The sequence below is a fragment of the Cervus elaphus genome, chromosome 12, assembly GCF_910594005.1.
Source record: "Cervus elaphus chromosome 12, mCerEla1.1, whole genome shotgun sequence".
NCBI lineage: Eukaryota > Metazoa > Chordata > Mammalia > Artiodactyla > Cervidae > Cervus > Cervus elaphus.
This window is the reverse complement of record NC_057826.1, coordinates 17,514,129-17,541,603: the sequence shown is the minus strand read 5'-3', so window position 1 is coordinate 17,541,603 and position 27,475 is coordinate 17,514,129. Positions and strand designations below refer to the sequence as shown.

The following is a 27,475-nucleotide window of genomic DNA, read 5'->3' as shown; positions in this document are numbered from 1 at the left end:
TGAATTTTTAAAACCTTATTTAATAAAAGGTTTAAAGATACAGAAGAACATTCAAAAGTAAATAAGTTACATAGGTACATTACAATCACATCAGCAAGATTTTCTTTAGTGTGTTAATTTTTTTTTATAAAAAGCACACAAAAAATAAAATCTTCAGTCTGGTCTATCACAACTGTACAGCAAAAGAGGTAATATTTATATATATGTACACTATTTTAATATGTAACAGTCTTTTTAAAAAAGGGTGCCACAGGCAGCAAACACACAGAAGGCAGTGTCTGATTTTTTTCAAAATAAAAGGAATATACTTATTTATATGCTATTAAAATATTTGTACAATAATTACAGACTGTCAAGGCTGTTCCTGTGCTCTGTCCCCTCCAACAAGGCCTTCGACTGAGAGACAAATGAGGAAAAGGTGAAACAGCTGCAAATTGTTAGAGGCAAATTTTAACACAGCAAAAATATGGGGAGGACATACAATTGTTTTATAAAAATATGCATACTTCCTGTAAACCTAAGAAGTTAGGCTTGCCAGTCTGGTAATAAATACCATCCAAGAAAAGTGAGCCTCAAGAAAAACATTTAAATAGCTGAGGCTTGAATATGTGTTGTATTCCTCCTTCATCTTAACATCTGGCACGTGAGAAGAAAGAGGTTAGGTCACTGAGGCAGTTAAATATATGGGATCCCTTTAGACATAAGCAGCACACGACCTCTGTGCCAGGGTGGAAGTGGGCAGCAGAAAGGATGGGTGTGTACCTTAGCTATGAGGGGGGCGGCTGAAGGCATGGAGGACAGTGCTGAAGCGCTGTCTCCGTGGGTGGGTAAGAGACCTCAGAGATGGTCTAGAACACAGGCACTAGGTTAGTTTCATACCCTTAGCTGAGTGTAGATGGAGGCTGAGAGATGGATATGTGAGATGGTGTGGGGAGAACCTTATAAAGCTGAAGGTGTTTATCGTTTAACTTCTGAAAGCAAAGTTTTGAGTAGAAGAAAAAAAAAACAAGCTGAACGTGTTCACAGGGAGAAAGCACCATAAAGGATATACCTATGCCAGCTTCTATGGCTGTACCTACTTTATGGCAGGTCACGTGCCACAACTACAAATGTTCACTAAACATTTCACCTTTTACACTGCGTTCTAGATATAAATTCATTCTGGAACATAAACCCTTCTAAAATATGATGTTGGGTGGGATTAATACAGAGAGGTACCATCTTGATTTTCTCCGTCTATATTCACCTGCTCTTGTCTCTGTGAGCTTAGAAGAGGAAAATCACTCTAGACAATGGAGGTTTCTGTTACCACATGTCCAAAAAGTGGCCTGAAACTAAATGCGGTTTAAATAGAAAAAAACCTTGGGGAACGTAAGTAGCACTTTGGGGCAAAGCTGTGAAGGCACTCATATTACACATGTGATTTAGAAAAGAGCCTAAATTTGCTACCTTCCTGTTTTGGGAGAGTATAGGAGATTTTTGCAATCTTGGGCTGTTGAGTGTGTAGAAACCTATGGGAGAAACTCATTGGGAAGTTAGAGGTCTAGGTAGTCATCAGGAGTTGAGGATGGAGGAGAATTTTGTTACTCCCAGAGCTGGGCTCCTATATAACCATATTAATACAGAAATGAATGCAAAAAAAAAAAAAAAACCACCCAAAACCTGATAGTGCATAGTTTAGAACAAAACTCCCCACTCCCAGCTACCAATATGATGCCTTTAGGCTATCTCAGAATAGCAGAATGAATACTTTTTGGCTCCTTCCTAACATATAGACCTGTCATATACTTGCATTCACTTGAAACTTCTTTTTTACACAACTAAAGTTGAATAGAAAGGTCAGAAAAATAACTCAGCCCTCCTATGGGACTGGCAAGTGAAGGGGCCTCCTGAATCTTCTAGCCCTTTCACTTCAGTGACTCCATGCCAAATATGGCTTATTCAAGCCAGAAACAAAACCAGAATTTTGGCTTCCAGCCAATCCCCTCAGGCCATTTGAATGTTCAGCAGGGAGAAGAGGTAGCAATAAGAACTGCATTTGATCTCCCTTCACCCTGCTAGTCTGTGGTTTGGTGACACCTTCCACCTGCTTTCAGTGCTACTATCATTCCTATTGGCAAAACTTCCAGAGCAACGGGGGCAAGGGACTTTAAGGTCTTGGAAATAGGAGGTTGGGGGAGGGGGAGGGGTGTGCCAAGAAGGTGCCTTGTTTTGGGATAAATGCACTTGGGCCTCTGGAAAGAAGGAAGCCCCTGGTCCCTGAGAGGATGTTAAAAATTAAATATTAAGAATAAATAAATAGCTCCCAAATGACACAAGTCAAGGAATGAAGGCTCCTGTCCAATCTGGCTAGGAGACCTCCCCCTCCCAGGGAAGGATCCAGAAATCTCCAGCATGCAGGACTGAGGGCTGAGCTGTGGATATAAGCTAGACCAAGTAGGGTGGGGTTAAGTTGGCAGCTGCCAAGGGCAGGACAAAGGCAAGCAGGGAACTTGCACCAAGGAGGAGCAGGCTGGGCCTAGGCTAAGCTCCCTTAGCAGCCTCCAGGGCCTAAAGGTATTTGGCAAAATGGTGGGAAACCAGAAAAGCCAAGGCTTGTCAGAAGCTCCCTCAGGCCTAGCCCTGGAGCGACTCTGCAAATTCCATCCTGTGCACATCGCTTCCCTCCAGCAGGCTGAGAGCGTGCAAGGAGCACTGGCTCCTTCCCCGAACATCCGAGAAAACCTTCCCGCCCCGGCAGGCTGCTAGCAAGCAGCACAGGAATGGATACCAGTCCTGGTCTCTCTCCCGGCCGCCCGCCCCGTTCTGGCAGCCTCCCTCCCGGGGAGGTGGCCTCTCTAAGGAGCAGCACGGCCTGGACATTGTCGTGCAGGAGCCGGCACAAGGGCCAGGCTGAGCTCCCTCTCGGAGATGGCCACCACACTCCTTCCCAAGGAATCCCTCTTTCTGGGACTTGGGGCGGGCAGGGCCTGGGCAGGTCCCCTGGGGCGGGGGGAGATGAATGCTGCCAAGGGGGCGCACTTGTGCTTTGCTCTCCATGGTGACCGACAGGAGCGGGGGAACAAAGACGGAAGCGGCTGCGTGCGGGGCGGAGGTCCGCGTGAGAGGCAGCCTCCCCAGGGGCAGCCCCTGCGAGCAGGGACTCTCCTAGTTCCTGGAAAGCGGGGAGGAAAACTTCCGACAGACCAAATGCAAGAGAACTGGATCCCGCAGCCCTTTACACTGCTCCTGGGGCCTTTATAAATAAAAAGGGCCGTTTATTGAATTGTCGCATTCGTTTTGCAGAGACAAGTCCGTGCGATCTCTCCCTCCGCAGGCTCGGGAGCCCCAGGCGTCAGCCCCTCTCGCCCGCACCGCTCTCCTCCCTCAGGGCCGGCTGGTGCGGGGAGGCAGCCGCAGTGGCCGCAGCAGCTGCGGCCTCTTTCTCCTTCTGCCTCAGAGCAGCTGCCTTCTTCTCCTGCTCGGCGTGGCTCTTCATGTGGGCGCTGCGACTCTTCACCTTGAAAAACACCCTGTAGCCGGACAGGAGGGGCTCCAGTCAGAGGTCTGTCTCCCCCTCTGGGACCATCGGGCTAGAGCACTTGCGCGTGTCTGTGTGAATGTGTATGTGTGTGTCTGTCTGCGTCTGCAGTCGGGGCTCCCCGGCCCTTCCGGCTTGCCCCGCGCCACGTGGCCTAGCCCCACCCTTCAGCAGAGACCGACGGGCTCCCGATTCAGTGGTATCACTCCTCTCCTAAAAGCTGCCAGGGGACTTCACTGCCCTGGAACCCCTGGGCCAATCAGGAGGCGAGGCGCAAGCTGTGACTCCTCCTACTTCTCCCTAGGAATGGCCGCCCACCCCTCCCCCAACCGCAGCCAACCCGCCAGGTACCGGTGGAGACTGGGCCTGCTGTCTTACCTGCCGCATTTTTTACAAGGGAAAGTGTTCTCCTGATTCTGGGTCTTATTAAATGTCTCAATTTTTTTCTTCTTCTCCGAAAACGGTAGTGCCCTTCGTGACTTCCCTGGCCCTTCCCTTGGCTTCTCTGAGGCCTGGCCACCCGCAGATCCAGGGGCGTTGGACTCGTGGCTTCGGAGGATGAGGATGTCGTTGGCCTGGAGAGGGTCAAACGAGGAGAGGTGAGAGATTTAGCGAAGTGAGAATCCCAAATTCTGGAACATCAGCAAACAGCAGGCTTGTAAAGATCACGCACTCCTGCCCAACGGTCCCCTAGCATCCTCTGGAATCTTTCCAGTGACAAGGCAGTCACTGCCTTTTTGGAAGCCCATTCCATCTTTGACCAGCTCTGTTTTTACAGATTGCTGGTACAGTAATTTGGTGGGACAGCCCTAGCTGTACAAGACAGGACTTCCTGATGCATCTAACAGGGGTCTTGCTTAGACATGGCTTCGTGTTTTCAGTATTTCATCTATGACATCATTCCATAAAGGAGCTTCAAATCTATGTAACATGCCAGGTCACTCAGAGGGTATAGAGGGGACAGAAGGCCCTGCCACCAGAGAACTCAGTCTGAAGGGACAGACACACAGGCAGCTAGCTCGTGACAATAGGGGCCACCATGGGAAATGCCAAGCAGGTAACAGAGAGCACAGGACACCTGGTGTAGACCCAGAAAGGTGCTGCTCAGGGTATGCAAACCATGGACCTTGCAATATGGGAGACCCAGATGGCCACTGGAAGTCACACGCGTGTGCACTGGATCACACCCCATAGGAAAGCAGTCATAAAAGTTCAGCAGAACTCAATGGAGTGTATATACAAAGAACAGCTCTTAGAGGAGTGCTACCAAGGCTCAGAAGGGAGCAAACCACTGTGTCTGCAGTTTGGGAGCAGGGTTTCCTGCAAGGGTGTAAGTATACAATACAAGTTAAACTAACAAAGACTCTCATACTAGTTTGCCAGCAGAGCCTTCCCATGGGTCTGTCTCTTGTGGGGCCCTCTCCCTGTCTCTTGTGGGGCCAGGAACAGCTCTGGACAGTGTGTTTTGCTTCTCAGCCTGTGATGTGGTGGACAAAATACTGTACTAGGAGGACCTGGGGTGGGACCTCAGCAAGTCACTTAGCATCTCTGAACCCAGTTTCCTACATCTGCAAGGTGGGGGTCAACAGTATATGGGGTTATTATGAGGGATGTATGAGATGATGAACAGGAAAGCACTTTGCAGACATGAATGAGGCACCATATTGTTATTCTCATTGTTTCAGACACTTTCACTTTTTTTACTCTCATCCATTTCAGACACTTGTCAAGGACACAGCTCTCTTAGGGGGAGCCCTGTCTGAACTATAAGTCAGGCGTGCGTCCCAACCCTCCCACACACCTTCTGGATTTTCACAAAGCCTCTTTCCTCTGTGCCTCAGATACAGAAGCAGAATAGTGTAAAATCAGTAGCAAATTCTGGAGTCAAGCTGCCTACCAGCTGTCTTATCTTGGGCCTCAATCTCCTCATCTGTAAAATGGGAATGACAGTACCTACTACCTAGGTTTATGAGGATTAAATGAGTTAACAGCATAAAATATTTAGTACACTTCCTGCCAGATGATGACAATCATCATGATGTTCCTGTTCTACCCTCCCTTCCACACCCCCAGGCCCAGCTCCAGCCATCCTCCTTGGCCCTGGGCTCCCCCAGGGGAGGCCACACTTACCGACTCATTGGCCTGTAGTGTCTGTGTGGCTTTGACGGCTGCTGCCCGCCGGCTCCGCTCTCGCCCCTCTTCCTGCTCCCCCTTGTCCTGGGTCTCTGGCATCTCCTCCTCCCCCTCCTTTCTGGTCTCCTTTTCTTCCTTCTTGGGCTCTAGCCTCTCTTCATTTGGGGACTCTCTTCTGGGAGGAGGCACCCTTGGGAACTTCTGGGAAGTCTATGGGGGACGAGAACAGGGCAGTGAGCCCACAGCGCGGTCACACAGTCATATACACTAATTCTGATCCATCGAGGGGCTCATCAGCCCCGGCTAGTCCTGCCCGCCTTGCTTGGCCCAGCACAGCCTCCTGTGCTATGACCCTGCACCCTTCCACAGAGGAGATGCTTGAGGGCCTGGGAGCCCTCAGAATGAGACCAAGCACTTGAGGTGGGGCTGGGGCATGGAGGGAACCTGCCCGTCCCACCCCACAGACCACCTGTGTTCTTGGGTATATCCAAGAGGCATTCTTGGGGTAGGGTGGCCTAGTGGGGCCAGGCAGCCGCTTTGAGCTCCATTCTAAACTATCTTTGTAATGTTTTCTATCTCTCTACCCTCCTCTCATCTGCAAAAATGGGAACTAAATCACTCCCTGTCTTGGAGCAGCATGTCACCAAGTGTGGACTTGTGACCCCAAGATGATATTAGGTGGATACATGGACACAGGATTAAATAACATTCTCTTTTCACAGAACTGAATAACATTCTCTTTTCAGTTCTCTTTCAACCCTGATTATGTCAAGGACAAAGCCTCAAATTGGCGTTAATGTGTCTTTTATACTTCTCTAGATTTAACAAGGAGAGGTCAGGCCTCATCTCAGAGGTTTGGCAGGTCATAGTACCTGGCTAGAATTTCATAACATTGTTTGGTTTTCATATATATATTTATTTTTACCAGTACCTTCTGTGACAAGGAGCACTGGTTTTCTATTTATGATTGTGATATAAAGCTTCCCTTTAGAGTTGATTTAAAGAAAATTAAGTACTAGCACAAGTGGTGTGTGGACATGACAAAATTACTAATGGTGACATGTGGTAGGATGCAGATATAGCAGAATTCATAAAGGTGACATAAGAATGATTAAAGTTGAGGAAACAGTGTTAGAGGTCTGCTATGAGAGGACAACAAACTGATGCTGGTATGAACACTGTGGGAAATATCCCCAATGTTCTGCATCAACACAGTGTATCATTACAATGACACTGGCAGGTAGAGAGGGCAACCCAAAGGTCCAGGGCCAGTGCCCAGGACATCAACTCCCTGGGCTGTCAGGGGCACTGCCTTCCTCTCTCTCCTCTCCAGGGAGTCCTGGAGAGCTTGGGCTCACGCTCCCAGCTCAGCCTAAGCTGCTGAAGCTGGGAAGGGAGTCACCTTAATATCCACTTCAACCTCTTCCTGGGCCGACTTTTCATCACTCGTATCCACATCCCCGAAGGTTAGCGTCCCATTGCGGCCAATCTTCACCTGCTTCTTGTAGGTGTAGTAGAACTCCACGCACTGGGCCACGGTCTTGGTCTGGATCTGGTTTGAAGCCAAAACTGAGGTCAGAGTTCCTGGTTCAGCTCACCTGCCTGGTGGCACTAAAGTCTTTCTCATTCCTGCATGGCCCCCCGTACTTTAGTAAACACTAGATCCAGTAAACCCAGGAAATACAAGCATGTCTCCAATGTCTGCTGTGCACAAACCACTGACCAAGTCAATTAACCAACACTTTACCATTTTTTTTACATAGAGCTAAAAAAGGACAACATGGAGCCACTGGGGAGATTTGAATACGGATTACGTATTAGAGAGTAGTATTATGTCAGTTTAAATTTCTTGGGTATGATAATGGTGCTTCGGTTTTGCAGAATACCTTTGTTTCAGGAAATATTTAGGTCAAATGTCATGCTGTAACTTTTAATGATCAGTTAAAACAGAGAACACATGTGTATGTGAGTTTATTTATGGACACAGAGAACAAGTGTGGCAAATGTTAACAGCTGGGAAATCTGACAGATATATGGCTGGTTCTTTCCATTTTTCTGTAAGCTTGAGATTTTTCAAAATGTAAAGTTAAAGGGGAAAAAGTCTGGGCACCATTCACATTCAAAGCCAGGCTAGGCCCAGTAACACGGCCTCTCTACATTAATCCAGGCACACGATTTCATTCTTCTTCAGGGAGCAGTGTGGACAGAACTATAAAACTCCCTGATGTCTGGGAGGAACTCAGGGGAGACTAACACGAAAGCCCTGGAAAACCTGCAGAGGAAGCAGGAGCTTAAGTCTGGTTCTAACTCTGCCACTGAACGGCTGTGTGGCCTGAGGCAAGTCTCTTGGTAGGTAATGAGTAGGGTGAGACCAAATGATCCTCCCAAGCCCTGAAACCCTAGCCCTCCTGTTTCACAAATCCCTTCAGCCACTGGATTTGGTTTCTGGACGACTTCCCCCACCCCCACCACCCAGAGCAGAGTGTTTTCTCTGAGTCTCCCCTTTCTTCCCAGGCTTTCAGACAACTCAGCCAGTTGCTGGGCTGCACTGGGAACTGGGGGGGTTCTGCCCACAGAGCCCAAAGGGTCAGTGAGGGCCCTCTGTGCGTAAGCAGGGAAAAGACATGACTCATCTCCCAGGAATGGGCAAGTCACAGATTCATTAATTAGATCCTGTTTACACTTTTACTATCAATTCCCCCTGATCATCTGTTTGCTTGCCTAATGGTCTGTTCTTTTCATTAAGGCATTAGGGGCGCCTCAGCCAGCTTCCCAGGCATGCACTTCCCGGCAATACTGCCCAGTCAGGGAGCCCAGCAAATGACTGTCCTCACGACAGGGCCCTTGGAGGAGAACTCGTCAGCACTTGGTCCAGGCCCCAGGGCGTCCCTGGCACAACCTACAATCCCAGGGGGAAAGAGCACACTCTGGGAAGCCGTCTTCCCTCAGCTGTCTCAGGCTTTGTGACACAGAGCTGGTGGGAAGGCGCAAGTCCTTGGATTAGCAGAACACTCTCCCAAAGAACGAGGGGCGGAGAGGACAGAGAAATCTAGGAAAATTAGGCCCGGGTCTCCTCTACTCCATCAGCTGAGTTCCTGGAAGGAAGCCCCGGCCGCCCCAGCCTGACAGGAAGTGGGCAGAGCCCCCCCATCACTTGCTTCCTCTCGGTGCCCTGCTCTCAGGATGACCTCTCCTCCCACATACTAACTGCGGCCTTTGAAGTACTCCAGCGCCTCGGATGGCTCTCCTGCGCCTGCAGCCCTCCTCCTCTTCCTCTTTCCCCTTAGGCAGGTCACTATTTTAAGTTCGGTGCTACTGGGTCTGGTGCCCACTCAGGCCCCTCTGGACTGAGACTTCAAGGTGTGGCCATACTACCCTAAGGTGAAGGAGGATAGAACCAAGGTGGGGAGAAAGGCCTGATCATATCCCTTCTTGTTTTGTTTAGAAAAATGTTTCTGAAGCTACTAAGTGGCATTGACCTGTTTTTTAACAGGGCTTGGGAAGTAGTTGCAGGCTGCTCCTCCCCCAGCAGATGGTGGCGGTGCTTGTTTAGTCACTAAGTCCTGTCCGACTCTTGTGACCCCATGGACTGGAGCCTGCCAGGCTCCTCTGTCCATGGGGATTCTCCAAGCAAGAATACTGGAGTGGGTTGCCATTTCCTTCTCCAGGGGATCTTCCCACCCAGGGATTGAACCCTAGTCTCCTGCACTGCAGGCAGATTCTTTAGCAGAGGGAGCCCCCAAATCCTGCAGGGGGCTCCTGCCCTTCTCTTGCCCCTGAAACAGAGCCCCAGCTCACCAGTTTCTGCACCAGAAAGAAATCCTTCTTGTAGATGGCAATGCCCTTGTTGAACAGCTTCCTCTCAGCCATCTTCCACTGGTCGGAGCCTGCAGGGCAAGGAGGGAGCGCGGTAGGAGGGCGGGGTGGGCCTGGGAGCACTGCGGGGGGGCTGTTCTGAGCAGCAGAAAAGTGTGAGGTCGTCCACCCAAGGTCTCTGCAGGCACTCAGAGCTGACTGCACGTCCTGCTTCTGCCACTTACTAGCCATGCTGCTTAGCCTCTGAGCCTCACTTTCCCCACTTGTGAAAGTGTGAAATGGGATCTAATAATAGAAGCCACCTCACAGACAGCCTGCGGTGCAGACTGAGTAAAACCGTGTGTGCCGAAGCCTAGGTGCTCTGCCTGGCACGGACGGGATGCACCACCAGATGGGGCTGGATACCAGCGGCTACTATTGATTCTGCCACTTGGTTAATATCCTTCTGAAAGCACAGTGCCCAGTGTAAGACATGGCACTCCCCGGGCTCCTGCTCCTGATACCCAGACCTCCTGGGCTTTCTTGCCCGAATGGGCTGCCACCTACTGGAGCCCTTCTGCGTTCCCCTGCAGGGCACAGGAAGCCCCCTGAAAGCCACTCCGGCTCTGGGGTTCCCTCAGGCTGGATCTTGGCTTATCTGGCCCCCTACCTCTCCACCCCCGCCCCACCCCGGGTTGTGACTCAGCACTGAGCCCCACTGAGAGAGCCCTGGAGGCCCCCGGCCCACCCCGCCAGCCCACCTGTGTAGTGATAAGTTGCCAGTGGGTGGTTATGGGGCCGCAGGGGCTTCTTCAGTAGCAGCTTATTCAGCGTTTCCTAAAAGGGAAGTAAGGAAAAGGTCAGGGCCCTGACAGGTTCTCAGTGGCCAAAATCCAGGACTCTGAGTAGGGTGGGCACTTAATTCTTAACTGCAGAGGGGCAAGAGGCCTGGCAGGAGGGCAAGGTCACTGGGGTCGGGCCACTCGGGGTGTCTCAAGAGAGAACACCTGGTCCCCAAGGGAGCAGTCACAGATAGAGAAGGTCCTCAGCGGACAGCCCTGTCTGAGCGGGGGGGACCCCACTACCCAGAGACTGGCGTGGACCCTGCACAGTGAAGTCTCGAGTCCAGAACCAGGGCTCCCTCGGGCCAACCCCCTTCCATCCCCACCTTGGTCAGACCCTCCTGCCTGCCTCCGATCAGTTCCGCTGACAGGCCTGGCTCCTGGACCAGAGACACGGCTCCCCGCCAGCCTCCCCAGGGGGCCCTCCTCCACCGGGGGGCAGGGTCTCACCAGGATGTCTCCCCTGGACTCGTGCAGACAGTGCAGGGCCAGCTCCTGGTTGGTGCCGGCTCCAGGGAAAATGCTGGAGCAGGCAGCTGTCAGCAGGTCTTCCACTGGGGGAGGGAGGAGAGAAAAGCACTTGCAGGGCTGAGCAGGGCCGGGTCGGGTTGGGGCCTACCCCACCCATGGCCCAACAGCAGGCCCTTGCCTGCTGGCTCGTGGCCGCTCACCTTGCCTCTGCTTCTCCCGGCTGCTCTCCAGGACCTCCCATGGCTGCCACACCAAGTCAGCCTTGTGGGGGTCTGCAGCGGCCAGGGCACGGTCCCTCATCGAGGGGATTTCCGCTTGGAACCGGGAGCCCACATTGATCCGTCTGCAGGGGTAGAAAGGACAGGGAGTGAGCCCTCATCGTGTGGGGATGGGGAACCCGACTTTCTCCCTGGGGAATGGCGAAGGGGTGGGGGGTGGAGAGTGGCTGAGCAAGGCTTCAGCTGCGTGTGGGGGAATCCAGCTTCCTGAGGACAGCCTAGCAAGCGGCACCTGGTGCTGCCGGGAAGGCAAGGCCCAGAAGTTGCAAAGAGGAGAAGCTCCAGGTTTACAGCCAAAGAAAGAGCCGCTTGGACGGCCCTTCTGATTTTCTTCGGAGGCAAATTCAAACTGGGCTGGTCCCTTTGCCTTCCCTGTGACTTCCACACGGAAGCTGGCGGGGGGGCGGGCGGGGGGGGGGGGTCAGTGAAGACCCTCAGCACACAGAACCCTCCTCTTCCTTGAGGACCTGCCCGTGTGCACTGGGCCCCAGCTGGCCAACCTCGCCCCCTGGGCCAGAGGCTAGGCTGCACTTACGGCTCGATGCTCACTGGGGTGGCCTCTCCCATCACAGAGAGGACAGGCGGGGTGACTTCGGCGCTATCTATGGGACAAAAAGTAGGTTAGGAGACAGCACCATCCTCCCTTGAACACAGCCACCCTCCCCAACCCGGGGTGGCTGTTCTGTATGCACAGGAGCCACAGCGGTGACTCAGAGTTTCACGCTGGGCAATCAGGCACCCTGAGTCCTGGCTCTGCAGCCTGCAACTGTGACAAGTAGCTGTGACTTTTACCAAACATGTGGGTCCCTCCCTGTTCACACCTGCCACAAGGGGCCATTACTACCTATCTCCCTAAGATGATGTCAGGCTTCAATGAAATGATGCACAAAGCCCAGCCCTCAATCAATACTAGCTACTGTTATTACTACTACTACCAGTCACACTACTAGAGCTGCCCCGGGAGTTCCCACACGACAGCATCAAGTCCAACGTTCAGCTACGGGTGCTCTAGTACAAGAGGCAGGCACTTCCGCTACAGGAGCGAGGCGGTGAAGGAGACCGCCGTTTCGTAATTCTCTTCACTTCCTGGCCAGGTTCTCTGCCTCAGTTTCTCCAAGCTAATCTTAATGCCCTTAATGCGAGCAAGACACTCCCTTGGCTCCACAAACAAAATCTGCTGACTCCTCTCTGCAACCTGAGAGGAAATCTCAAGTCCTCAGCTCAAGCGTCCAAGGCGGTTCCCCTGCCAACTCTGCCTCCCGCCACCGCCTTGCCTGGACCGTCCATCCCTCCTGGCCCCTCGCGCTCCCTGCACGTTCCACCTCCGGGCCTTTGCACCTCTCCCTTCGTCAGCCCAGGGCGCCCTCCCCACCCGCTTCCTAGTTCAAGTGCAGCTCTAGCCCCACCCTCTCTTCAGTAAATGCGGTCCTCGCCACCAGGGCTAGCAGCCTCTGCAGGCTCCCAAACTTGAAGTCCGCCTCACTCACTGACCGCTGATTCCCATCCTGCCTGAACGCTTGCCTCCCTGTCTCCCAGGCCTCCAAGTCAACACCCCAGTGACCCAGAACTGTCTCTGGAACACACCACAGCGTCCCCCATGTTAATCCTGTGCCTCACAGGATCCGCTTCAGGCTTAACATCTAAGTGCAAGAAAAATACTCATGGATGGACAGGACCTCTTCTCTGTCGCCAAGCTGGCCTCCGTAGTGACTTTCTTCTTGCACCACCCAGGCAGGGAGAGAAGCTTCCAAGCTTCCAGTTAGAAGTGGAAGAGCCAAAGGCACATCAGCTCAGGGGCGAGTCATTCCTCACCCAGACACCAGGGGGCACCAGAGAGCCATGTCATGAGGAGGTCAGGGTCAGAGGTTAACACGGTGACTCACCCCTGTCCTATCTCTGGATAGGTTTACTTTTTCTTAATCCTTTCTATCACCCTGATAGGATTATCTCCTTTTTCCAGGGGAAATGTGGAGTGGACAACATTTTTTTAGCAATTCACCACCCAAGCCAGCCAAAATGTCTGCTCTGGGCCAAAATGACTGTTGAAGAGACCCGGGAGACAGAATCTGCCACATAATATTAAGAACGAATGTGACACATCAGAGACGATGTGAAGTGCTTTACGTGTCTTAATGCATCTGAACCTCACCACAACCCTCTGAGGCAAGCTATTAGGCTGAGCCATAGGAAACTGCTGTTTGTGACTAAAAATAGCTGAATACATATTGGCATTTCATCATTAACCAAATACTACAAACGTCCTCACTTAAATACAGAAGAAACTGAGAGCCAGGGAGTTTAAATGCCTCCCACAGGGGATGTAACAGTAAATGGTGGAATTGGGGTTTAAGTCCAAGCAGTTGGGGTAACACCTCCTCTCCCCCACCCCAGGACAACCTCCTTCTCTCTCTCAGAAGACAGACAGCAGAGCCCCTTTCCCCACCATATTCCGGCTCAGTCCCCAGCAGCCCTAAGCCCGAGTCTTCCCTGTCCACCACCCTCCTCCCCTCCACACTGCCTGCCCCCCACAGCTGCCAGGGGTGGGGCTGGCGGGGTGTCACTCACTAGACCGGAGCAGGGTGCGATGGGCACTCTTTGGCGTGATGGGAGGAGGGGCTGGGATGCTGCTGGTTGACATGATGGCATTGAAATAGAGTCCAGAGCCTTCCCGCACGGGGCTGAGGATGGGGGGTGGCGTGTAGGGGGGCAGCTCAAAGCTCCGCTCGGACGGGTGGTCGGCAAGGCGGACAGGGGAGCGCAGGTGGCTCTGGTAGGGGGTGATGTTGGAGTAGACAGGAGGGGCGATGAAAGTTCCCGCCTTGGTGGGGATGATCAGGGGCTCAGGTCTCGGCCGCTGCTTTGGTTTCCGCACTGAAGGCTCTCCCTCCAACTTAACGTTCATGTCCTCAGCCTGGAGAAGGAAACAGAACCAAGATGGCTCAGCGTCCCGCATCCTGGGAACACTGAAGTCTTGACCACTGCTTGCCAGTCTCACCTCCGGAACTCAGTCTGCCTACCACACCCACCAAGGCAAGCCTGACACAAGGAGCGGGGTCGGCACACTGTCTGTCAAGGGCTAAATAGTAAATATTTTAGGCTTGTGGGCCACATACACACATTCGTCGATGCATAGTCTTCAGTCTTCTCCTGACCCCACCCCTACCCCCCCTCTTTTTAAATAATTCTTTGAAAAGTGTAAAAACGAGTCTTAGGGCTGGATTTAGTGCACAGGCCACAGATGCCAACACTTGCTGTGAAGTATGCTACAGGGCAGGGAACTACTGTGGTGTGGGGCCCAGGCACTGAGACTGGATCACTTGAACTGGGAGCTACTTCCTTTCCTTACCACTTAAAATCACTTAACTCTGTGCATTCTCGTTTTTAACATGGGAAGGGCTTCCCTGGTGGCTCAGAGGTTAAAGCGTCTACCTGCAATGCGGGAGACCTGGGTTCAATCCCTGGGTTGGGAAGATCCCCTGGAAAAGGAAATGGCAACCCATTCCAGTATTCTTGCCTGGAGAATCCCATGGACAGAGGAGCCTGGTGGGCTACATTAGTCCATGGGGTCGCAAAGAGTCGGACACAACTGAGTAACTTCACTTCACAACAAATACCTACCCAATGGGGTAGCTAAGAGGACTAAATGAATTAATACACAGGGATCACTGAGAACAGCACCTGGTACATAGTAGCTAGTCAGTACTGGCTGCTGTCACTACTTAAACCCCAAGTTCTACATTAGATGGAGGCCCATATCGTGTGCCAAGAACCAAGCTGGGCATGTGCCCACAGAGTGAACAGGACAGCCCTGTCCTTGAAGAACTTTGATTCTCATAGTCTTAGTCCTACGATCACAGGCTAGCCTACTTGTGCTGTCAAAAGTTAGCCCTCCTGGCTTACATTTCTGCCTGTTTGGTTTTCCTCATGGACCTCCACACAGAAGAGAGGGCAGGGCTGTACAGGAATACAGGCCACTCTTCGCTGCATCCCTACCCTCTCAAGAGAGACTGGGAGCCCGACAGGAGTGAGCAAGTGATCTTCATCACCTCCCTGGGTGCACAGGTGAGACTCGCCACATCGACTGAGTAGGCCCAGGAACCACAGGCTTTCTGCCCCTTCCAGATTCCAGCTCCCACAAGACCTTCCAGCGGAGGGCCCAGACTCCCCATGAGGTCTTGGCCTTGTCTTTTAGCCATCTGCACCCTCTCTGCTGTTCTGCTGACTAGGAAGAAATGACACTGTTCATTTCCCCCCTACTTAGGGGCACAATATGATTGCACAGAAAAAAAAAAAAAAATGCAGTGGAGCCAAAAGCCCCGAAACTTGCTAGACAAGAAATCCAACCTAAACTCAGTTAGCAGTAATGTTTTGTGATTTTATAAGGAAAATGGATTTAAACTATTCTATTAATAAATTATTTTATTTTTCATATTGATTTTTTCAATAATGATAATGTGATAATGATATCGTGGAAGGAAGGAAAGAAAGAAACAACACAAAAGAGTTCTTATGTATAATATGATGTACTTCAGATACAAAAACAAAGTATTTATGGTTAGAATAATGTGATGTTTGGGATTTGCTTCAAAAAAAAAAATCCAGTGGCAGGAAGAAGTGAAAGTACAAACGAAAGATTAGTTGCATTTTGAAAACTGTAAAAGAGGGTGATGGGTAGATATTAGGATTCATTATACCACTCTATTTTTACACATGATCAAAAATGTCCATAACACAAAGATAAAGAGAGAGAAAGAGATGGACAGACCTCCCCAAAAGCCTAGTGTAGAGAGAGTCCTCAGGCAGGAAATAAGAGATCCAAATTCCAGGGCTAGCTCTGCCACTACTTGGCTGTATGATCTTAGGTAAGCCCCTGGCCTTGTTGGGACCTATTTCTTCATCTACAAAATGGGCATGCTGAACAGTGTAGTTGCTTAGGCTCCATCCTGCCATCCTTAGGACAAGCTGCCCAGGCCTCCAGCCTCCACCACAAGCTTTCCCCTAACCAGAGAACAAGATTCCAGAGAGCAGAGACTATGCTGCTGATGAAAATCTTGGAGCTCTCTTTTGTGTTACAGACACTAGGCATGCAGGCCAACTCTCCAGCTAAGAATGACTAAAAAATCCAGATTCAATACAAAGCCACATTTCTGTGGGTATCAAGAGAGCTGAGGAGTTGGCAAAGAATTAAAGTGCCAAGGTCCAGGGAAAAGAGGAAAGCCAAAAAGGTGAGTCCAGCATTTGCAATTGTGTTTTCCCGAGAGAGATGCTGTTATGGAAGAGACAACTGAGAAGCTAAAAAACTGAGCAGAGCTTTTAATAAATTCAAGGAGCCATCAGAATAAAAACTGGGGTTTAGAGCTTGCCAAATGAGAACCTGGTAAACCTGTAGGCTTTCAGCTTGGGACTCCAAAGGACGATATGCTTGGAATAAAAGTGAATCAGAAATAGACTAGTTCTCAAGTGGAATAATGCCTAGCTTCCAACTATCTGATTATGTTAAAGCAATCCAGGATTGCCTGTGCTCTTTGCTACCTGTCAGATGCAAAGACAGATCCTCTCCAGGAGAGGAGAACATCATCAAGAGTCTTTAATTATCTCAACAACTTTTCATATATAATGTCTGACATTCAATTAAAAATAACCAGATATACAAGAGAGCAAGACGGGATTTAAAAACAAGAAATAGCAGATAATAGACACAGATCCACAGGGATCTCATTAATGGAGTTATCAGATATAAACTTTAAGAAAACTATGCTTGGGAATTCCCTGGTGGTCCAGTGGCTAGGACTCAGCACTTTCACTGCTGGGGCCCAGGTCAATTTCTGGTCAAGGAACTAAGATCCCATAAGCCATGCAGTGCACCACCCCCACCCCCCAAAAAAAAGAGGAGAAAAGAAATACATGCTTAAGTTATGCAACAGAATAAAAGGCATTGTTGAGAGTCTCATCAAAGAACTAGAAACTCTAAAAATGAACCAAATGAAAATTCAGTAACTGAAAAATAACTAAAAACAAGAGTATAATGAATGAGCTTGACAACATATTATACATATCTAAAGAGAGAATGGCTGGACTGATACATAGGTCAGACTAAGAAAAAAAATAACAGAAAACATAGAGAATTGAATGACAGATAAAATATGGGATACAGTGAAAAATTCTAACAAAATGTGTAACTGAAGTTACACAGGAGAGGAGAGAAAATGGAGCAGAAGAAATATTCAAGAAGCACTCTAAACAGGATAAATACAAAGAGAGAGAAAAAAAAAAAAAGAGAAAAAAAAAAAAAGAGAGAGAAAAAAAAGAGAAAAGAAAAAAAAAAAGAGAGAGAAAAAAAAAGAGAAAAGAAAAAAAAAGAGAGAAAAAAAAAAAGAGGCAAAGAGAATAATATTTAGGTATTACAGCAAAACTGCTGAAAACCAATGACAAAAAAAAAATCTTAAAGCAACAGGGATAAAAAGATACTTTACATTCAAAGGAGCAATAATAAGGGTTATAGTGACTTCTCAACGCTGTAACTATAATAGAAGCCTGAAAACAATCAATGGAATGACATCTCTGAAGTGCCAAAAAAAAAAAAAAACAACCCACCAAAAACCTACCAATACAGACTTCTCTATCCAGCAAAGTTATTTTTCAAAAATGAACATGAAATAAAAACATTTTCAGAAAATCAAAGACTAATAAGATTTATTACTAACAGACCCACACTAAAGGAAATACTAAGGGATGTTCTTCAAACAGCATATAAATGATTTGAGATGGAAACTTGGAGATACAAGAAATAAAAAACAACAAAACAATTTACACATATGAATAAATCTAAAATAAACAACTGAACAAAACAGTAATATTATAATGTCCTGATAATGTTAAAATATATAGAGAATGAAAATTCATATCAGTAATTCTACGAGTTAGGGATTAGGGGAAAATGGAGTTAAAGGGTTATAAGAACTCTGCATTGTCTGAGAAGAGGTAAAGCACTAACTTACATTAGGTTTCAATAAGCCAAGAATGCATTCTCTAGGAAACAGAGAATTAAGCTCTAATGTCATAAGGTATTCACTATGTAATAAGTTAGCCTCTCTCCAATGCATCTAGAATGGTCCTAGCTATGTAACATCCTCCAGATAATTGAGAAAATGGTCACTCAAATCCCTTTCTGTAGGGCTTAGTTCTCTCATAGAACTCCAGGTTAAAAAAAGGCTGCTAGGGTAATCACTGAAGGAGTAACACATTAAGTATATAACTAATAAATTAATAAAGAGGGGAAATGGAATAACAAACTCAATCAATCCAAAGGAAAACAAAAAAGAGGGCAGTGGGGGAGAGAAAGAAAAAGGTACCTGGCAGATTTAAACCAAAGTTTATCAGTAATTACATTAAATGTAAACCATATCAAAGCTCTAACAAAAAGGCAAAGATTGTTAGAACAGATAACAACAAATCTTAATTACATGCCACTTGAAAGATACACCTTAAGTAGAATGATATGGAAAGGCTGACAGTAAAAAGATAGAAGAAGTACAGATCCCATCCTCCCACCCACACTAACCAAAAGAAACTGATATGCCTGACAAAGCAAACTTCAAAAGGCAAAAAAACTAGTAAAGATAAAACATCTCATGATAGTTTCTATTGCAGTTCTAAACGAGCCTGCAACAAACACTGCATCAAAGTGTATAAAACAAATACTGACAGAAATAAGAAGAAACAGACAAAACCTCAATCTTAGTGGGAGATTGCAACACACGTTTGTACCGACAGAACAAGTAAACATTTCTACATCCCAGAACAAGTAAACATTTCTATGTCCCAGAGCTCAGCACAGGGCCTGACCCATATAACAGGCCCAATCAAAATTTGTTGACCTGAAACAAAAGAGACTCACACACCCTGGATTTTCCTAAACAGTCCACATTTCAAGTATAAAACTGTTTCTTTGTCCTCTATAAGTGCCATTTGTCCAAAAGTTCCATTTGGAAAATATAAATAATATCCCCATGGGGGCTTGAATCCCTCCTATGCTGCCACGGTCTGCTTTTTCCCATATAATATCACTACTAAGGCATCAGGAGCACTCGGGTACGGAGCTGTTTGCACGAGGCACCTCTCATACCTGAGCCGGGGCATCAGTCCCAGGGATACGGGTGGACCGCCGGCGGGTGACAATGACTGACGGCTTGTGTTCAGCGGGGTTCTGCTCGGGACCCTTTCCATCCTCATCAACACCTCCAGCTTGGGCTGCCTCAGTTGGGTCCACTGCCCGCACAGGCACAGACACTGGGATGATGAGGGGTACCATCCCGCTGTCCTCTCGCGCTCGCTTGGCTAAGGAAGGCTCAGAAAACTCCACCCCGCACTTGGTAGTTGAAGCCAACACACTTTTCCTCTTCTCCTCAGAGCCATTGGCATCCTGGAGAAGGGGAGTGAGAGGAAATGAAAATGCAGATGGTTAGAAGGTAAGTCCTGACCTGCTGGTCCGGGACCCCTAGTCCCACTGGACTCAGGCTCAAACACCCAGGATAGTTCCCAATGGTCCATGGCAACGTGACCTTTCCCTGACCACCTTTCCCCCACCATATACCCAAACATTCTTCATAACCTCCCTTCTACCAGGTTCTCCCATCTTGGCCTGAAGCAGAGGTCCCCAGATGGCCATCTCAGGCCACAAATGGCTCACAGACATATTATGTTTGGCCTAGACAGTGACTGGCATGTGAAATAGCATCTACATACTCAAAATATATCTCTGCAAAAGAAAGTAAGCAAGGAACCTGTGGAAAAGTAAGGGTGGTCTTCGTTAACTTTTTCCCCACTGGCAGCAGGCTGAAGTCAATTCTGCAGCCTCCTACACAAAGGTCTGGCTATATAGGTTTTGGGGATTGAGACCTCTTGTGAAGGAAGGGGCAAACACTGGCTTTAGAGTCAGATACTAGCTTCTATCCTACCTTTATGACCCTGGGAAATCCCAGCTGGGCTTTAGTTTCTTTAGCAATAAAATGGGGTAAATGCCAGCATCCCAGCATCCCTCCCATAAGGTTTGATGAGAAACTACTGGGGATCAGGGATAAGAAACTCCAAGTACAACACAGGTGCTCAAATTCTATTCATTCTTCTTCCCCGTTTAGACTGTCTTTTCTTTCAAATCAACTTTCTTGCAAGATAATTAACACGCAACAGACTGCACCTATTTTTAATTATAGTTTGGTGCAGTTTGACAAGTATAACCCCTTGTGTAACCATGACCACATTCTTGTCGTTTAGCATACTAGGTCTGGAAATGTTTCACCTCCCCCTACTCCCAACCCTGCAAGACCCAAATGAAGAAGGCAACCCACTGCAAGGTGCCCTGCATTGCCCTGCCTGCAACCCTGCATGTGAATAAAACCTGTCTTCCCTTCAGGTGTGGATACACCTACATATCCATGGAGACTCTTTGCATGCGGTAAGTTCAAAACTCTCTGAAATGGATGGGTTCTTTCATTTCCTTCAATGAAGGGAGAAAAATGCCCTTGTGGACTTGGATTCCCTTGCTCTCCCCTGGCTCCAGACACGGCTCACCCTGCCCTCTGCCGGGTCTGCCCCCAGCCCCTGCCACTCACCTTTGCGTTCTGCAGCGAGGCCAGCTCCACTGCCTTCTGGGCCAGGGTCAGCAAATTGGCCTCCTGGGATGCCCGGCGCCTCCGTCGGGTGCTCTGGATCACCCCACTCCGTAGCACCTGCCCACAGTCCCCCGTGCCCACCGCCCGCATGCCCTCCTCACCGCCCATGGCGGGAGCCTCCCGCTCCCGACCATTGGGTGCCAGTCTCTCCCCATCCGACAGCAACTGCGACTCCCTCAGCTCCAGCGGGAACCCCAGAGCTTCGGGATGGGGCTGCCCCAGGGAGCCAGGTGGCGGCTGCTGCGGGGCCCAGTGATGTAGGAACAGGTTGCTGGCGGGCTCCTGCCCGGGCTGGGTGCCGGCCCCATCCAGGGCAGTGGAAGGCAAGACGCCCTCCTTAGAGAGGCGGCGGGAACGGCGGGGGAAGGCGATCTGGGCCTGAGGTAGCACAGGCTGCGGGGCTGACTCCTGCAGGAGGGCCTTGCGCAGTTCCGGGTTCATGTCAGGGTTGGGGGGGAAGGGGTAGGGTGCCATGCTGTGGTGGGCCAGGTGGGACTGCCCCAGCGGCCCGGCCGGCTGCAGGCCAAAGTCCTGGGGCTGCTGAGAGGGTGGTGGCTGCTGCATGGAGTAGAAGTTCTCGAACAGCTGCATCTGGGGCAGGGCCGCCTGCTGCTGCTGCTGCTGCTGCTTCTGGGGCGGGAAGGCCCCGACGGGGTTGGGGGGCGGTGGGCCCTGCCGGAAGACCTGCCGATTCACCTGGTGGCCGAACGCCAGCTGGAAGGGCTGCAGGGGCAGCGTCTGGTTTGGGGGCTTCTTGGCCACGTGGAAGGAGTTCAGGGGCGCCTGGGGCCGCCCCACCTCCAGCTGCACCTTGGGCGGCACCATGGGCCGCACGGCGTTTCCGTAGCGATCCAGTTGCGGCCCGCCTCCCTTCTCCCGCTTCAGCGGCTCCGGGTGGTTGTAGTAGGTCGAGACCCCCATGCCAGGATGAGGGCTCCCCTTGGGTCCGCTGTAGAGGGGCAGGCTGTGGCGGTTCCACGTCGAGTGGGGTGGAGGCTGGCCCGGCTGCTGCTGCCAGCCGCTGTCGCTGACACCCCCGCCCCCTCCGCGCTCCGGGCCCCGCCCGGGAGCCATCACGGAGTTGGGCCACTTGACCGAGCCCACCTGCTGGGACAGCATGGTCCGCTCAGACCCGTACACCACAGAGTTGAGCAGGGCCAGGCTGTTGGAAGGGGGCAGTTCCACCGGCTGGGAGTGGGCAGCAGCCCCTGCTGGACCCTCGTGGGCAAAGTAAGGCTCCTCCTTCACTCTGGACTGCGGAGGGGCCGGGGGCTGCGGGGGGGCTTGCAGGGGCTGAGGCTGCTCCTTGGGAGCTGGTTCTTGGTCCCCAAAGAGGCAACGCTTCCGCTTGTTCTGAGCCTTGGGCTGGGCCTGGAGGTTCATGGTGTGGCCAACGGGGGCCCCCGGCAGTGAGACCTACTTCACCAGTCGCCCATCCCCTGGGGGATGGTCCTGCTGGAAGCCGGGCACTAATCCAGCAGCCAGAGGTGGGGCCAGAGGAAATGCTGGATGATGTGGTCAGGCACAGTGAGGAAGAACAGCGGGCTCTTCCTTCCTTTCTGTGGCGAGGCTCTTGGGCTCCTCTACTTGTCCCGGGTCATGATGCTCCGCAGGGCCCTGGAGCCTGCAGACAGAAGAACAGCAACAGTGTCAGCCGCAGCCTCCCAAGGATGCCCCCAGAGGTCGGTATGCGTGTGAGGGGAGGGCCTTGAGGGTCCTGCGGCTCCGCTCCCTCCTGGGGACAAGCTCAAGGCCCAGACTGACCATGACGAGGCAGGAGCCAGGGCCTTAGGGGAGCGACCAGGAGGCAGCAACATCTCCCAGGGTTCCCTGTGACTGTCCCCCACTCCCACCACCTCGCCCTCCTGGTTAGCGTCCAAGATGGCTCATTTGGTTGTGTAACTTCTGCTTGGCACAAAGGCACCTGCCAGGGAGGCAAGCTGAGGCTGAGATCCAGCCCGAGCCCCTGCAGTCAAGCTGGGATCGGGGTGACAAGGGCCATATGGGGTTCCCTTCTCCTCTGAAGCCAGGCCTCAGCCCGCTGGGCAGCCAACCAGGCCCTCTCACATCTCGGTCCAGGCAGTGGCCTCCCCAACAGAGCCAGCGGGATTTTTTTTTCAGCCAGTGCCTCCTCTGACACTCCATGCACATCTCAGGCAGGAAATGGAGAAAATAGGAGTCGCAGCCGCAGGGTCGGGAGCCCCACCAGGCCCTTGCAGAGTCAAGGCCCAAGGCTAGGCTGCCGCCCTCTGCACATAGGTGAGGCCCCAGAAGGGTGTGTGTGCAGTCCTAACCCCACCCCTGGGAGGAGCTGCTGGGTGGGACTGTGGCAGCCATAGTCTTCCCCAAAGGAGCAGGGAACCTGTTTTGCAACCTGGGCTGGCAGGAGACAGGATGCAGCCCAGTAGCTGGTCAGCAGTCCCCGCCCACCCTCTTCCACCGCCAAAGAGCTCCTGGCACCTTGAGCAAAGAACAGCATAGCTGTGATACTGAGGGGAGGCGGATTTCTAGAACACAAGTCCTGAAGGCTTCTCCCTGACACGGCATGACCAACGTGCTCACAGTGTTCCTATGTTTGCTTTGTAACTTGATTTAAAAGCAACAACCCAGGTCATCATTTTTATCCTGCTACTGAACAGAAGGCATCCAGACCAGTATTTTACAATTTATGTATGTTTTTATTACTTGTATGCAAGTTATAACTCACACCTAGACTGTGCATGTATTTTTGAAGACTTTTTCTTTCTTCGGAGAGGGTTGGTTTCATTTTTTTGTTTTGTTTGCCTCTCTGGGAAGTTGGTGAGGGTGAGAGCTACATGGCCCACCTCTTGCCCACACTAAGATTCAGATCCTGAGCCACTCAAGTCTAGAAGGGAGGGGAGGGAAGGGAGCTCGGGAAGCCCGCCCCACCCCCGCTCCCCCCCAACCCCGTGAATACATCTGCAGGTCCCAGCTGAATGACCTCGGCATCAGAGCCTAGACGCCCCAGGTCACCACGAGCAGCCTGGGGAGTTCGCAGGAAACCAGCCAAGGGGCGCAGAGGCAGGCTGGCTGGGTTGGGGGCAGGCTCCGGTGTGAAGCCCTGGCTACACCCAGCGATGGCCCGGGCCACGGGGAGGCGGCAGTGCTATCGCTCCTCTGCAGGCTTCCGCAGCTCCCTTCCCCTCCCGGAGAGGCTGTGACTCACTCCGGCCCCCCTGCTGCCTTTCACTTTCACCCAGCACCCAGAAGGGGAGGAACTTCCTCCTCCATTTCCTTCCCCAGCTCCCGGCCCCGCTGTGAGCGGGCCCTGCTGTGAGCGAGAGCGGCTCTCCGAGCGGCATCCGCTTTGTCTCGCCTGTGGAAGCTGGGGGAGGGCGAGGAGGGTATCCAAGTCACCCAGGCGCCCCCTCGCCCACCCCCTGCCACACCCCGGGAGGATTTGGGAGGCAGAGAGCACCGAGGCCACAGAAACCACATTCTAAACAAACCCCTTTCTCTTGCTTTTAAACTCTCACGCCCTGACAGCCAAGCCAGCACACAGAGCAGAGAGAGAGAGACCCAAAAGCTCCCCCCAGACCGAAAACAAGCCTGGGCGCCAGGGTGAAGCTGCAGGGTGGGACTGTCCCGGCCACAGGAGTTGGCTCTGCCTCTCCAATCAGAATGAAGCACTACAAGACAGAGGAAGGAAGGACATGCTGCGTGCGTGTGTGCATGTGTGTGTGTGTGTGTGTGTGTAAGGGGGGTATGAGGGGGAGTTGGCAGGTCCACGTACAAGACAGAGGAAGGAAGGACATGCTGTGTGCGCGTGTGTGTGTGCATGTGCGTACGAGTGTGTGTGCGTGCGTGTGAGTGTGTGTGTGTGTAAGGGGGGGTACGAGGGGGAGTTGGCAGGTCCACGTGCCTCCAGGGAGCAGGGAGCCTCCCCTCCCCTGACAGAGGAGGCACACAACACCCCCCCACCCCATCCCAGCCCTACTGCCTGGTGAGCCGCAGCACAGGCTTGGGGCTTGGAGGAAGGGAAAGCCCACGTGGCCCATGGGCCCGGGTGCACGTGCCTCATGGAGGTGTCCAGGCACAGGCATGGCCACTCAGCGCAGAGGGGTTGAGGTTGGGATTGGGGCTGGGGAGGCCGGGGTGGAGTCTGAGAAAGGGCATCCGAGGCAGAGCTGCTTCTGCCCCAGTCCCATGCTGGCTCAGCTGCAGCTGTTCGGTCTGCCGCCCACCCCCTACCCTGCCCATCAGGGAGGGCCTTGACTCCTCACACCACAGCAGGTTTTCAAAGCTGCCGGGCCAGGGACTGGTTGAGAAAAAAATCAAAGGGGCCAACTCTGGGGAGGCTGAAGCTTCTACAGAGGCCTCCCTGTCACCCCCACTGGAACACTGCTCATAATGCTAAGAGCACAGATACCCAAGCCTGCGACCCTCAAGGAAAGATCATTATGTGGGGGGATGGGGAAGAGAGTGGAAGACGCCCGAGAAGCCCAGTGGTAGGAGGGGAGGACACACCAGGACAGCAGGGCAAGGAGAAGAGGCAGTGGTGGCGGTAGTCAGTGGAGAAGTAGTAGTATTTATAATGATACGAACAACAAGAGTGCACCGTGCCAGGCAGAGCCTAAGTACTCTGCACATATTTAATTCCCACAACAGCTTTATAAAGTAGCATGAAGCCAAAGCATGAAGCATTGTTATTTAAACCTCTATTTTCCAGGTGAGTTAGGCTCTGAAGGGCTGAATAACTCACCAAAGGTCACACGGTAATGAACCTACAGAGCCGGGGCTTGAACTCCAAGACCAAGTTCTTATTCCCCATCCCCAATACATGCCGCTGGGCTTCCCTCGTAACAGTTGGTAAATCATCTGCCTGCAACGCAGAAGACCTGGGTTCAATTCCTGGGTCAGGAAGATCCCCTGGAGAAGGAAATGGCATCCCACTCCAGTATTCTTGCCTAGAGAATCCCATGGACAGAGGAGCCTGGCAGGCTACAGTCCATGGGATTGCAAGAGTAGGACACGACTTAGTGACTAAACCACTACCACCAAAGCATGCTGCTAAGACACCAGGAACCTCTCTGCATACCACCCTCCCAGAGCACAGCAAGAATTGTCTGGACACGGATATCCCTCCTCACTGGTGCTGGGAAGCCCCTTAACTGGACAGGTAAACATCTCCTATTCTGCCCCAGTACAGCTTAGGCCCTCAGACCTGCAGAAAGAGAAGGAAGGGGGGTGGGGGACCCACACCACAGAGGCGCCAGCAGCCGTGGGAGGTCTACCCACAGGGAGGACTTGAGACTGCACTGGTCACTTCCACCTCACTCTCAGAGCTGGACCCTCCAGCCCCTGCAAGCCCACCCCTGCCTCAGTTCTGGGGGCTGCTCGTGGGGCTTCCAGCTCTGAGCCCACTCATACGTCACAGCCTGCAACTCTGCCCAGGCCCAAACCACATCCTCCCATTTCTTCTGTCCCAGCCCTCCTCCTCTGTCCCTCAGGTGGAAGTCAGCCTGGCCTTCCTCACAGTGAGGGAGAGCTAGGAAGCCATCCTTTCTGAAGGTTCCCACCTGATTCAACCCTGAGGTTGCAGGGAATGGGGTATAGGAGGAACTCCTGCAGGCAGCTCGCCCTTGGGACCAGCTGCAGGGCCTCTGACAAACGGATGCAGAAACACGGCAAAAGGAAACCCACAGACATCATGGGGCCCCAGACACTCACACCCACTCTATCAGTCTGACTGTCTGTCAAGGCCTATGCGCTCTTGCCTTCCTCCGGGAGCCTCACTGCTGCAACCAGTCCCTGACCACACCACAGACAGCCCTGGGCAGAAGACACAGCCGGCATCTGATCTCAACAGCCAGGGACCTCTGGGGCTTTCAGGAGGACCTACAGTGAGAAACACTTTCTCTCTACAGAGGAAAGCAGTGTGCACAAAGAAAAGAAAACAGCGCTGAACCTACACGTGTTCTGCAGACACATGAGGGAAGGGGCCGAAAAGGCTCCTGGGTGTTCTGCGCTGGTGGTGACACCAGGCCCTCCAAGGACGGCAACTTGAACACACACTGCTCCCCACGTGCCATCAGCGGCCCGGCTGCATGTGGACATTGACTAGGAGAGGCCAGTGAGCCCTCAGTGGCCATGGGGCTAGGCCATTCAGTGCAGTCATCCGAGAGACGAGACTGTTGTGAGTCAAGGTTACAGAGGCCAGGAAAGGGGTGCCCAGCCCAGACCCAGCAGCCTTGGGGCTTCAGCTCTGGCCCGGGGATGACAGGGGACGGAAGGATCCCTCCACCCCAGGATGCTAATGCTCCAAGTTCCTGCTCCACCACCCGGGCCCCACAAACTCAGCACCAGGAAGAGGGGGAGTCAGAGCTCATCCATCTCCAACGTGAGCAAACAGACCTAAATATGGCACCCGACAAGGACCCAGATCTCTAGGCCAGCCAGCTCCGTATCTGGCTATCTTAGGACAAAGTCTAAACTCCCTATCTGGCCCGCAAGTCCCTGCAGACTTGGGCTCCTGCCACTTGTGTCAACACTCCATGCTGGAGCCGTCATTCAGAGCGGCTCCTGCTCCAAAACGCTGTTCCTGCTTTGTTCCAGGTCTCTGACCAGGCAGTTCCCCTGCCAAGCACACCATTCCACCCTTTTCATCTGACCAAGTCCTACTCATCCTGCAGGTCTGAGACATTGCTTCCTCTGGGAAGTCTTTTTCTCACCCCAAGCCGAAGCCAAGGACTATACGCTGAGCCCATAATACCACCTAAACGCCATGGCTGGGCTCAGCCCACT

At 51.8% G+C, this 27,475-nt stretch overlaps 1 protein-coding gene across 1 annotated transcript; it reads right to left on the bottom strand.

Moving 5' to 3' along the window:
* On the bottom strand, positions 1 to 22,194 carry MIDEAS (mitotic deacetylase associated SANT domain protein). Its single transcript, XM_043918944.1, has 12 exons — positions 20,651 to 22,194; positions 19,165 to 19,461; positions 13,605 to 13,950; positions 11,575 to 11,641; positions 10,962 to 11,104; positions 10,741 to 10,844; positions 10,210 to 10,285; positions 9,452 to 9,540; positions 7,056 to 7,205; positions 5,651 to 5,863; positions 3,899 to 4,095; positions 1 to 3,512 (listed from the first exon to the last, which is right to left on the bottom strand). The coding sequence occupies exons 1-12, from the start codon at positions 22,091 to 22,093 to the stop codon at positions 3,335 to 3,337; spliced, it is 3,303 nt and encodes a 1,100-aa protein (XP_043774879.1). The 5' UTR covers positions 22,094 to 22,194; the 3' UTR covers positions 1 to 3,334.
* Between the last annotated feature and the right edge of the window lie 5,281 nt (positions 22,195 to 27,475).

Coding starts and splice junctions, on each gene's coding strand:
- MIDEAS (XM_043918944.1), bottom strand. CDS start 22,093: ATGAACCTCCAGGCCCAGCCCAAGGCTCAGAACAAGCGGAAGCGTTGC. Junction 11,642..13,604: donor TCGCACCCTGCTCCGGTCTA/GTGAGTGACACC, acceptor TTTGTCCCATAG/ATAGCGCCGAAGTCACCCCG. Junction 7,206..9,451: donor TCTTTCTGGTGCAGAAACTG/GTGAGCTGGGGC, acceptor GCTTCAAACCAG/ATCCAGACCAAGACCGTGGC.